The sequence below is a fragment of the Notothenia coriiceps genome, unplaced genomic scaffold (genome assembly GCF_000735185.1).
Source record: "Notothenia coriiceps isolate Sejong01 unplaced genomic scaffold, NC01 NC01_scaffold00037244, whole genome shotgun sequence".
In the NCBI taxonomy this organism is placed as follows: Eukaryota; Metazoa; Chordata; class Actinopteri; order Perciformes; family Nototheniidae; genus Notothenia; species Notothenia coriiceps.
The window spans coordinates 10,499,163-10,512,008 of record NW_011369945.1 but is presented as its reverse complement, the minus strand read 5'-3'; the positions used below and the strand labels follow the sequence as shown (position 1 = coordinate 10,512,008).

General features: G+C 39.9%; 2 protein-coding genes across 2 annotated transcripts in view; one reads left to right on the top strand and one right to left on the bottom strand.

The window, feature by feature from the left end:
* The window catches only part of angpt2b (angiopoietin 2b), a 510,244-nt gene that overhangs the window by 174,446 nt on the left and 322,952 nt on the right, over positions 1–12,846 (bottom strand). The window lies entirely within an intron of this gene.
* The window catches only part of arhgef40 (Rho guanine nucleotide exchange factor (GEF) 40), a 146,410-nt gene that overhangs the window by 19,724 nt on the left and 113,840 nt on the right, over positions 1–12,846 (top strand). The window contains exons 3-4 of the mRNA XM_010793476.1: positions 5,547–5,553; positions 6,199–6,338. Coding sequence (XP_010791778.1) covers positions 6,204–6,338 — 135 coding nt within the window. The 5' untranslated portion in view covers positions 5,547–5,553; positions 6,199–6,203. The remainder of the gene's footprint in view (positions 1–5,546; positions 5,554–6,198; positions 6,339–12,846) is intronic.

Genomic DNA, 12,846 nt, shown 5'->3' with positions numbered 1-12,846 from the left:
GGACTGTTGGACAGGGGGAGAGAGAAGACGGGAGGTGCAGGAAAAGGACAAGTTAGACCTANGCAATTTTAAAACATAGTCATCGTCCATGCCGGTTTCAGTTGGATTATTTGTCCCAGTTGCTCCGATCAGATCGGTCTCCTCCATTTTGTAGATTATTTTAAATAATCTACAAAATGGAGGAGACCGATCTGATCGGAGCAACTGGGACAAATAATCCAACTGAAACCGGCATGGACGATGACTATGTTTTAAAATTGCGCTTATCCAGAAAAGCCTGGTTTGGACACTTTACGGGCAGAAGAAACATTTCTATTAAAGAAAGAATTATACATTTCTGTCTTTTTATGCCTTTAATACTAACTTGAATTTGTTTTCAAATTAATTAGCCAATTATTTTTTATATTTTATTGTAATTTAGAGACAAGGCTTTTAGTGACAATCATGTATTGCTTTACAATAATGTAAAAAAAGAAAAAGTCTAAATATGATATTTGTCCTCAAATCATCTGAGGCCTGGCGCCCCCCCTGCGATCTTTGGCGCCCCCCCAGGGTGGGAACCACTGATTTAGAGGCTTGTGATATGATAAAACCCTACAGCAAAGTGTCTGAAACCATGCCCATGAGCAAGGCAGTGCACTTTCCCTTAACTATGGCCTTATATATCTTCCATATAGTTCTGATAAACACTTGATTAGATGACGGGGAAACGTATTTTATTTATTTATTTAGAGATTTTTAAATTCTAGTATTGTTTATTTCTACTCTTTAATTTCTTCTTATGTGCAATGCCTTTTGTTTTGTAGTTTTCTATCCTGCTGCAACGCAAACATGTCCTACATACATTATATATATATATACATTTAGCACTTTCTCCGGTTACAGGTCACACATTTGACACCATGCACTTACAAGGAGATAGAAAACTCTTCACACATCAAACATCAACGCCCCAATTTGCCCTTTAGCAAGGCATTGGCCCTCCTAACTTGCATCTCCGTCGGCAGAGTATCAGCTCAACAGCACTCTGTGTCTGTGAGTGTGTGGGAGTGTGAGAATGTGCGACAGGAAGTCATTACAAAATGTGCGTAAACATGCCCATGAAACCTTTTCCTGGATAAATACAGCGCCATTCTTAAAAAGAGTCAGTGCACTCAGAAATAAAGACCATGTGTGTTTACGCAGACTATATCAGGAGCTCTTTTCCAGCGTGTAACCAGTACCGAGTAAATTTAGCCTGGGAGCGCACTGTGGTCAGAAAGAAACTGACTAAACCCTGCAACATGCTCTCTCTTGAACACATTGGTTTTATTATAAACAATCACCTGTTAGTGCGGCTAGAAAACCCTGCTTTCTACTCAAAAATACAACTTTGTTTTGGTTTGAATTCAGTGGCAGCTTTTTTACTGGTGCAATTAAAGAGTATTGATCACACACAACAGCATCTTTAGAAGATTGTGCAGCATTACAAGGAAACAGAACAACACAAAACTTGAATGTTAAATGAACAAAATCACTGGAGAAAAGTATAATTAAGAGATATTTCCCTAACAGTCATAGTTTGGTTCTTTCCATATAAGCACGCATGTATATTTGTGCACTTTAATACAATTGTATCCCACTTATAACAGAGATAGCATATATTTGACCGGAAGAATTGAACAACAGGTGAACTTTGATTAGAGTTAGTAATTCCTGATTCAATCAATTTGTCCCAAGAAAATTCAGAAACCTACGAGAAAAATGTGACCTCTTGGTGACTTACTTTTGAACTTAATTAACTGGATTAAGACATACTATAATTACGCCATTTACACCCATTTTTGTCTGATGTCTTTGACTATGTGACCTTGTTTAGTCCAGCCTTTAAAACAATCAGCATAGCATAGTCTAGCAGATCAAATGTTAGTCATATCAAACTTTAAAACACCATAGTTTTGTCACCAATGGAGCTGCAAGGACAGTTAGATCAAAAGAAACGTTTTTAAAAGGCAGTACATACTGTGTTCAGCCTCTCAAATAAAATAAACTGAATGTATATGAGTTTTGGAGCAATGAAACAAGACTTTTTAATACATATTTTTTGTTTTAATGAACTTGATTGACATTTTGCACTTTATTTTTGACATTTTATGAAACAAACGATCAATTAATTCATCTAATGTATACTAAATTAGCAGTCCTAGTTCCCCAAAATGGTAATTTAGGCTCAAAATGTTGGCAGGAACAACACTTATAATCCAATATTGGAGTGTAAGTAAACACACAGATGGAAAAAAAAGTCCTGCAAGTTGAAATCAAGGCCACGGAAACTTATAAAAAAAAAAAACGCCACTTTCTGGTCTCTCTTCAGTGTGAAACAGGAATGTGTGTGAATCCCTCTCAACCCGTCTCATGTTCCTCCCGGTTTTCACTCCCCCATCCCTCCATCCTCTCCCCTTCAAATTAGACAATGAAAACAATGAATTTGGTGTCTGTTTCTCTCTCTGTCTCCCCCTCCCCCACTCCTCTCTCAATTTCAACAACCCCCTCTTCTGTCTTTTTCAGTTTATTTCTTTTTTAACTTTTTTTTGTTTACCGCAGATATCGCCATGTCACTTTCTATTTCTTTATCTCCCTGTCTCTTTTTCCACCCTCTTTCCCTCTCTGCCTCTCTCTTTCTGTCTTTCTATGTGATTTCATGCTCCAGCTGCTCTATTATCAGTGTGTCTGAGGTTGTGTTAACATCAACAATACTGCTACACACACACAGACACACACACACACACACACACACACACACACACACACACACACACACACACACACACACACTGATGAACAGACAGATAGATAGACAGGGTGGATACTCTGCGTTTAATTGTTCCATCTTTTTTTTTGTTCTTGTCAACTTTATTTCGCTGCAGCCCATAATTTGTTTCAAGTTTACACAGAAAGTTGAAGCTCAGCAAGATAAAATAAATGAAGTTAAAGAAGTTAAATGTGACATAAGTTAGACTTTTGATTAGAGAAAGGCATTTTATCTGGATTTTAAACGTATCTTCTGGTTACAAGTTGGTGAAAATCCGTAATTTTGTTTGTTGTTTCGTGAAGTTTGATCATGTTTGAAGTTAAGTTTAGGTAGAACTGTGAGCTTAACATGACATAGCACTTCTAAATGAAAGCAGAAACAGACTTTTTATCAGCTTCAAGATGAATTTAAACATACATGAGGTTTAACCAAAAAATATATACATTAAGAAGGGTCTTAAACAAGAGCCCTGAGGAACACCTTTTTTCGCATAATGTTTAGCAAAATAATTACTTTCTCCTTTATAAGCTATAATTGATTTAAAAAAAAACTTGTACCCAGACATAAATACAGACATGTGATGTGTTCTTTAATTTATTTCTTAATTTGTTTGGTGTATAAACCTCAGTTAAGAAGTATCTTAATTAGGATCCATGAGGAACACAGGTTTTAAAAGCCTGTTCTATCCTTAAGTCAACTTTAATTTGCTTTAATATGTTCATGATGAAGTTAAGATAATCTTGTTTAACTATTGTTAACACATTATAAATGTTAGCTAACAAAAAGCAACACAAATATGGCTTTTCTTAGATGATTCTTACACATTTTGGCATTTACTTTAACATAATATGCGTCACAACTGCAGTTTTAAATGAAAAACAAATTCACTTTTCTGTAAAAGCTTTAATATTCCAATTTCACATTGTATTTCTTTTAGCCTATAACCTCACCATTAGATTAGATTACTTTATTGTCCTTACATAATGCAAACAGAGTGTATCGAGTGCTTCACATCGTCAAAGTTTAAAACATGCAATCACTCTATTTTCAGTCAAAGCGTTAATATTTCTGTTACTTCCTTAAATATCCCTCCGTTAACAAACTGAAAGACATGTGTATTTGTAACTATTCTAAAACTAGTGATGTTATTCTTTACTGTTTACACTAGTTTCTAAAAACACTCTGGCTGCAGGGAGTGTTTTCTTTAGCCTGGGTCACAGGGGGAGACTCAATGTGCTGCGTTCAGTCTGAACACATGACGAGATAATCCTGATTTAGCCTTTTTATACTTGCAATTTGTATCATACATATTTAGTATATGTTACTTTTGACTTCATTGTCTTTGACTTTATTTGAGCTTGTTCCTAAATCTCTCTCAAACACAAACAAGGCGAACTCCCTGAAAGAGAAACATCTCCAATAAGTAACCTCCCCCCCCTTATTATAATCCAATGTTTTCACATGCATCCACTGAAGGAAGCTTTAATAAATCAAGAAAACACAGATCAGTTATTTTCCAATAATGCTCGGGGTGTGGCGTTACTCCAATTTCTTTTTGTAGTCCCAGACTTTCTCTCCTGCAACAATGTTATCTTGACACCGGTGACCTTTGACCCTTCAGTGGAGAGAAGTGGATTTACGAGGGAATTTCTTTCTTTAATTGTGTTTTTAATTTTACATTAAGCAAAAAAAAAAAGGACTTCCCATATAAGCATTACACTTTTTTTATGTATTTTCTCTCCATACAGACATTTGTGTTTGCAGTTATATAGAAAAACGTGCACTATTTTTAGAAATTATTTAAAGGCAGCCTTTTCTTTCACAATCCTACAAATAAAAATAAATTCATATTTTTTTACTCACAAACATTTTAAGTCCTTTCCCTAATCTTTTACTCTGAAAATTAGCAAATCATTTAATTAATTTAATCATTTTAATTTATTAGTCAACATACAAATACAATCTAAGTAAATATTAGCCAAATGCTAAATGGACTGCACTTATCTATGAATATCTTAAAACTGCCTAAATATTACGTTTAATAATCGCTTTGAACCCTGTCTCTCCTTCTTCTCCTCCTCCTCCTGCTTTCNCATGACGAGGTCGGAGACTCTCCCTCGGACGTCTGTCACTCCCATCCTGTCCCCCTCTCCCCCCCGTCCCCCTCAAACCTTGACAACCTGTCCCCCTCTCTCTTCTGCCTCCACGTTCCTTTTCCTGTTCAATCTGGATCAGCACACGCCAAGATCCTGGTTAAACTTGACCCCCCCCCCCCCCGCCCCCCGTCCGAACCCCGGTCAATAAAAGTAACTCTCCCCTGGTTATTTTCGTCCAACTTTTTCTCGTTTCTGCCACATTAGTCCTTTAACACATTTATTTGTATTTTATGTCATTAACCATAACCAAAAGACATTTCCATAAACAAAACCATGTAAATTCAAGTCAGGGAAACAAAGTCATCACAAAAAAGTAAATCTCATAAACCAAAATCATGCCTCGGGAATTTTCCCTGTACTTTTTTTTTTTTGCATCCCCCCTCACAGAGAACGCTTTTGAAAAGAAAACTACTTTCAATGGCCACGCGGTTCTCTCTTCACCTCGCGTGTCCTCTGGTGGTAAAGTAACGTCTGACAATACGAATTTACACCCGCTCACTGTCACATAGAGATAAAACTATAAAAGCATGGAGCTGAACAAAATTCCTGTAAAGCCGGCTCACACGCCACGAGGTCCTCCGTCCGCCCTACAAATTGAGACCTCTCGTCGGTCGCGAATTTCGCGACGTGGCGGATGTGACACAAAGGAAACTTGGCGATGACGCTTCCACACGCCTTTGCCTGGTGCCGGGTGTGACGACTGCTCCGTACAATACAAAATGTGGTGTGTGGTGGTGTGGGTGTGTGGTGGTTGTGTGTGTTGTGTTGTGTTGTTGTGGTGTGTGTGTTTGTTGTGTGTGTGTGTGTGGGGTGGTGGTGTGTGTGTGTTGTGTGGTGTGTGGTGTGTGTGTTGTGTGGTGTGTGGAGTGGGGGGAGAGCCTGACCCAGGGTGACCAGTCACATTTATCCCCCCGTTACAAAATTATAACAACAAACAAAAAGACATTTCGGAACCCCGACGAAACAACGTACTTTTCACCGAAGTTACACAAATAAATAATACCTAATAATAGAAATAATAATTTCCTGAATAAATATGTCACGCTGGATGTTTCACCACTAAGCTAAAAAAACAGGCTGATTGGTCAAAATGGATTACGTAACCCTGTCGTCTCTCTGTATCATACAAATCTGTTTAGTCTACTCTTTAAATATTCTGATCACTAATCCCGAATGTATCACTAAAATTACTCAGTTAAAGATATCGAGAGACGGTTTGTACTATTCTTTTGGGTGAAATACTTGTCAAAGATATTATGGAGCAGTACTGCGAGGCCCTGGAGGAGCTGGGAGGGATAAACCCCGCCTCCGACTCCGCCCTCTCCATCCTGAGACACGCCCAGCGGCACGGCGAGGACCTTAGGGCCAGCGACCTCATCGTAGGATGTCCGGTGAGAGCGCCTGTCCCAGATTGTGAAACTGTGAAACAAGTCCCAGTTTTAGTTTTCTCAGAGGGAAAGAAACTAACTTATCTAGATGAGGTCAGGCAGTTGGAAAAAGATGGAATTCAAATCGCTCCTAGACTCCAATATTTATAGATTTTTGTTTATTAAAAAGGAGAATTCCAAAAACATGTTTGACTGTTTAGGAATTCAAAATATCACAAATATTCTTAATCAAAATGCACTTCAAACTAATCTTCCGGTCTCCAAAGAAGCATTTATTTTTCAAATGTTTGCTGCTACTTCAAGACGTTGTGTTTGCTTGGTATGAAAACCAAGTGTATTGTGAACACGTTCTTGCATAAGAAAACACAAATACTTTTGAGTGTGTGAGGACTTAAAACCCCAGTGAAAATATTCACATACCATCCTTTCAGCTCTTAAAAATCATTTTGTTTTACTTCAAGCTATGAAAGTAACCAAAAACACAAATAGAGAAATCAGCCAATAAAAGTGGAAGAAATTACTAATCACTTCGGAGACACTTTGGTACACTCTTACAGTAATTACCGATTTCAAAACACAAACAAACAGCTTTAACCTTCATCAAAAAGTCAGAAAACACCACATCCACTTGCCCCATATTGTGCTACTCTGACACAGCAGTATCATTCAGGGCTAGTCGTGACAAACGTTTGACTCCCATGCACACACACACACACACACACACACACACACACACACACACACACACACACACACACACACACACACACACACACACACACACACACACACACACACACACACACACACACACACACACACACACACACACACACACAACTATCCTCCTCCCCTTTTCGAGCGAGGGGAGATTACAGCAGCACAAACACTCCCATTGAGCTACTTCAAATCGCTCTCCAAGTGAAAAGACCGTAAGTGCAGGTGTGTGTATGTGGGTGTTCATTACGTGTGTGAAGCATCACTTATGTCATCACACACACATATCTACAGGTTTAAATATATGTGTGTGTGACCGGTTGCTTCTAAATTATCAGTCATTTTTATTTAATCTGTGGATAAAGTTGAGAAAACGCTGTCTGGTTTCTGTCTATTTGTGTCCTTGCTACACTTGGGTCGAGTCCTCGGGGAGCGTTACATAAGATTGGACTTTTATCAACCTCCATCTGCCTCTGGTAGGATTTGCAACAACATGTCAAAAGTCCTGTAACCCTGTCATCGACTTGAACAATAAAGTCACATTTTGAACAAAAGACGTGAGTCAGCTGGCCAATTACAGCAGAGATCCAACAGACAGAAGCATCCCTGTGAAGGGGGAATGCAGCATGTCACCACGCAAGGCACTGTAATTATAATACCGCTTTGTCCTATTCTTTATTTTCTGGAGAATAAGGCTTTTCAGTGTGTGCAGCCGAAATGTCTCGCAACTGTAAATCAAAAAATGTGAGTAGGTGAGTGAGAAATGTGCTCGGAAACAGAGAAAGTGTGTTGTTAAAGCCTAAAGATGAAATAACCTCAGGTAATAAAGATGTCAAAAACGTTTGTGCTACTGAGAAATAAACATGGACGTACTGGCTCTTTAAAATGTTCAGAAAACTCTGCGATTGTTTTTACAAGCCACCAGATATTAATTAGCATTTTTTCAATATTATTTCTTCAATTAAATAAAAGTGGATGAGGGAAAAGTGAACTATTAAAACCTCCTGGCAAAAAAAAAGAAGACACATTTAAAACATAATTCAAGGCTAAATGGGCTCTTAAGATATAAATTAAGATGATATCTTTTGCAGATTAAAGCCCTGGGCCTGGGCCTCGGGCCTAGATAAGTGAATCAACGTGACAGTGTGTGTGTGTGTGTGTGTGTGTGTGTGTGTGTGTGTGTGTGTGTGTGTGTGTGTGTGTGTGTGTGTGTGTGTGTGTGTGTGTGTGTGTGTGTGTGGTGTGTGTGTGTGTGTGTGTGTGTGTGTGGTGTGTGTGGTGTGTGTGTGATGTGTGTGTGTGGGTGTGGGTGTGTGTTCAGATTTCCAGGGGTGACGGAGCGCTGCGATTTGGTGCGGCAGGGCGAGCCTGACGGTGTTGCGGGGGGCTCGGAGGAAGCGTACTGGCGTGAGGAACGTCTTTCCCTCTACCAGGCACGTCGTCATCTTCACCAAACAGAAGAGCGCCGGCCCGGGTGGGACGCCCGGCCTTCAGCTGCAAGCACAGCGATCAAGGTACACACACACACCACACACACACACACACCATACACCACCACACGTAACACGACACACACACACACCATGTATACATCACTTCAGGGGACTTACATTGATTTAATGCATTTCCTGGAGGACTAATCCGGTAACCATTAACCATTAACCACAATGCTTACCCTAATCCTAACCTAACCAAGTCTTCACCCTAAAATGAATGATTCCCCTTATGGGGATCTCCAATTTGTCTCCCATAAGGAAGGCGGAGTCTCCCACACGTGACTGGTGTTAAACAGATTTAGGTGCCCACAGAGTATAGCAATGCTAGGCCACACACACACACGCACGCCACGCACGCACGCACGCACACACACAATATTATATAAACACACCTCTCACACAAACACTCACACGATCATAATACCGCACCTCACACACAGACAGATATAAACACACCACAGATATACACACACCTCACACACACATATTATATATAAGCACCACACCCACAGATATAAATTACACATCACACACAGCAGACACCTCACACACAGAGTATTAGAACACCCTTCACACTCACACATAATATATATATAACACACACACACTGTTGCTACTTCTCTTTCCCCTCGTTGATTTTCAACTCAAAAAATGCTTTTCTTTAATTGTTCATATGTCTTGAGCGCTGCGGTTTGAAGGGATCTGAGAAACAATCTAATTTCGTGTACATATCTATTAATTAAAGTAAAGTCCTATTTCACTTGTTTTGCTTTAAATGTCACTTTTTCAGTCCTATTTTATCGGTGATGAAATGTTCCGTCATTGCCTCTATTTGTCTTTCTCGGGACTTTACATTGCTTACGCTTGAGATGTTGTGATGTGTTCTGTTCTTATGTTGACCTTTACCATTTCACAACAACATTTCTTAATTTGAACTTTTGTTCTTTCTTGTGAAGCAATTTTTGAATTCTATTTTCTCGTGAAGTTGCTATGCTAAATAAACACTATTCATTATTATTACTGTTATCACATGTTCCTCCTCTCCCCTGCAGACCGGGGAGATGGGTCTGGACTCAGAGCGTGGGGGGCGGACGGGCTGAAGTTTGAAGTGTGGGTGCCGTCAGGCTCCTCGAACAAGACTGCATCACGGCTGCAGGGCCAAGGACAGGGGAAGGGAAAAGTGGCTGGACTCAAGGACCATCGCCCACCCTGCTGTGGACTCCGCCATACAACAACACAGGTAGAGGCCTGACCTCTGAACCTCAGGAGGGCTCAGCCATAGGCTTCTCAGGCCCTTTTTAATAAAACGTAATCCACCCAAATTCCACCCAATATGGAATATGTCCATATTTTTCTTTCCTTACCTGACATGTGATGTTTTGGTGTTGTTTTGGTTTCTTTTTCCGTTAACCGTTAAGTGGGAAAATAAGTATTTTTTTTGTGTTTCTCTTAGTATCCCAAGATACTTTATGTTTTGGCTGTGAAAAAAAAAAAAAATACTTTATTATGAAGGGCTTCTTATTTGTATTTATTTGTGTTGTTTTCGAAGGGGCAGGTCCACTAAGATTTTATTCTTTCTCGCTGCTCTCGCTTATCGCTCAATGGCGGTATTTTGGTAGTCATTGTTTTGTGGCAATTATTGTGGTATTGGTTTTGCGTACCATGAGCGGGACAAATAAAATGAAATGGAATGAAACAAATTCACACAAATGTCTGATGAGATATAAACTGCCGACTTGGACTGGTTGAGTCAGAACAACTGCAAGGATATTTTTTTCCAAATTCAAGGCTTTTTGTCATTCGTACAGAGCTACAGTGTTATGTCGATCGGAAATCTTAGGTCCAGGCTCCTCCAACAGTGTGACACAATACAACAAATAGAAGCTAATGCAAGGATATGATTCTTGCAAACATTATTTGAGTCACCTGAGGTTCTTAAAAATATGTTTGACAGTAGTCTGTACATGTTTAAATATAAGTGGGCTCTCTCTGGCCAGAGTTAAAGACAATCTGATTCTTCGTTTTTTGGATCTGAATCTAGTTTTCTACTTATAGAAGCGGCCATTGTTGCCACGACACAAACAATAATTACCTGGATGTCTTCATCATTGTGGTATCTTAAAAAATATGTTACAATATTCTATGTGCCCAATACTGTAGTGATTTCTACAAAAATGGTTCCGTTTTGAGTTACAAGAAATATCCTTTTTTCTATGATTTCTTCCCCAGAGTTGTGTTCTGAAGGGAGTCGCTCTGCATGGGGATTTCCAGTAAGCTGCTGTGACGGGCGGACAGGAACTCCTGGACTGAACTGGATCCATTTCTACAGTCTCAATGACAGAGGTATAGGACAGGAGGGAAGACATCTGCTAACACAATGCAGATGCGAGTGTTGGAAACTACCAGGTAGAAAAAGCACTGATGATACATAGGGGTGGGAAAAAGAAAGGCATGTAAACTGACCTGGTATCTATAGGTATATCGCTAAATAACGTAATCTTTACATTGAGGATGTGATCATGTTTGGGAAAAGGTCTTCTTTTAATTTCGAAACGGTGTCTTCAGGATAGTTGTGTTCAGTCCAGATCAGATTACGGACTGTTTCAATTTGCTCTCTGAGCCGCGAGTGATGGCCAAAGAGATTACGACAGGGTGAACTAAAACGGTGCTGGTGTTTCTCCCATGTGACAAAGTAAAAGCGTACATATTTTTCAATCTGGACGCCCCCGGGCTATTCTATGTAAGTTTTTTATTAGTGCCTCGCGCTGAGGACATTTTGAAGAGCTCTGACGTTGCCTGCACGAGGAATATGTTATATCGCAGTCAAAAGCATCCTTTACTTTCTGCATGTTGATCAGAAATCCCCTCACGGCGGTCTAGTCTCAGAGCTGGGAGGGCTTCGTCCTGATTACCTCAGATAATTTAGACTCATTATACAAGTACACTTAACCAAGCATCAAAAGGGAAATGTTGAAACAGCACGGCTGCAATTTACTCTCTATTTTCAATCAATCCGGCACGTACTTTCCAGATGAATCAATTGAATCATCTGTCTCTAAAACGTCAGATCAATAGTGAGAAAATGTCCTATGCAGGAGGGTGTCTCAAATTCTAAGTAAATGCTTTTAAATGGTCTTCGTTTCTCTCATGAGAAACCAGCTGGGGAGTATAACAGTTTTAAGATTCTGGAGAACGCATTTGCATTTATGAAACTGTTGCAACCAGTTGGCTATTAATTCTTCTGTCCAATTGGCTTATCGCGGTGGTTAACCAGCCTCTTTGAAGTAAGCATACAACCATGACATTCAAATTATGTAGAGTGATTCCAAACATAGTACTTAATTTAACATTGAATCCCTTTTTCATCTCAAAATGTGGGCACTTTAATGTTAATGTTGTAATTTATTGTCTTTTTATTGTGGATGTAGTATTGGGTGGTTTTTATTACATGTACTGCTCGCGAGCACTTTGGCTCGACCAAAAATCGCTTTTAAATGTGCTTTATAAATAAACTTGATTTGATGGGTTTGATTGATTGAAATGTCAAATGATTGAACCATGTGTTCCACATATTCTTACTTGATCGCGATTAACCACAATGCAGTACTGATCACAAAAGTCCTGCTCGAGTAATCAACACGTTATATATATGTGTCATATGTTCAAGGCAGCAAGCAAAAAGGTGAGAGTGGAAAATATATGAAAGTCTATCTGATAAAAAACGAGTTTGAGACGTTAAAAATAAACATGCGTTACTGGTATTTATGGACAGAATATTTTCTCCCCCACCTACACCTCCACAACAGCTCCCTCACTGAATACACACATTAAAGTCAAACACGACATGAAAAAACAAGGAAATGATCTTGGAAAGCACCACCAGGAGGCCGGTTTAGAGACGCCGGTGGCCTGGAACCAGCTCACATGTCATGCTATACGTCACTGGCCGTCTTCACAAATGGTTGAAATTAAAAAAACACACAAGAGGAAACGTAATTCCTCAGATTCTCCAGCCGACCCACCCAGTGGAGCGGCCTGCTGGAGCGCAAGATGATTCCCATTGCGATGGCTGGGTGGCCGCGGCGTGCGGCACATACTGCGCACCAGGTGTTCATTGAGAGGCAGCAAGCTCAGGGTTCTCCAATGCGATGAATTGTCCTCTGGGACAGAGCGCAGCGTGTTAGGAATTCATTGAGGCAGGATGAGAGAAATGCCCTCCTGCGCTCGTCGACTCCGTCGCCCTTTGTCTTCCCCCACCAGTTCTCATGTAAGAAGGAGTGAGAACGCCCGAGTGGGAT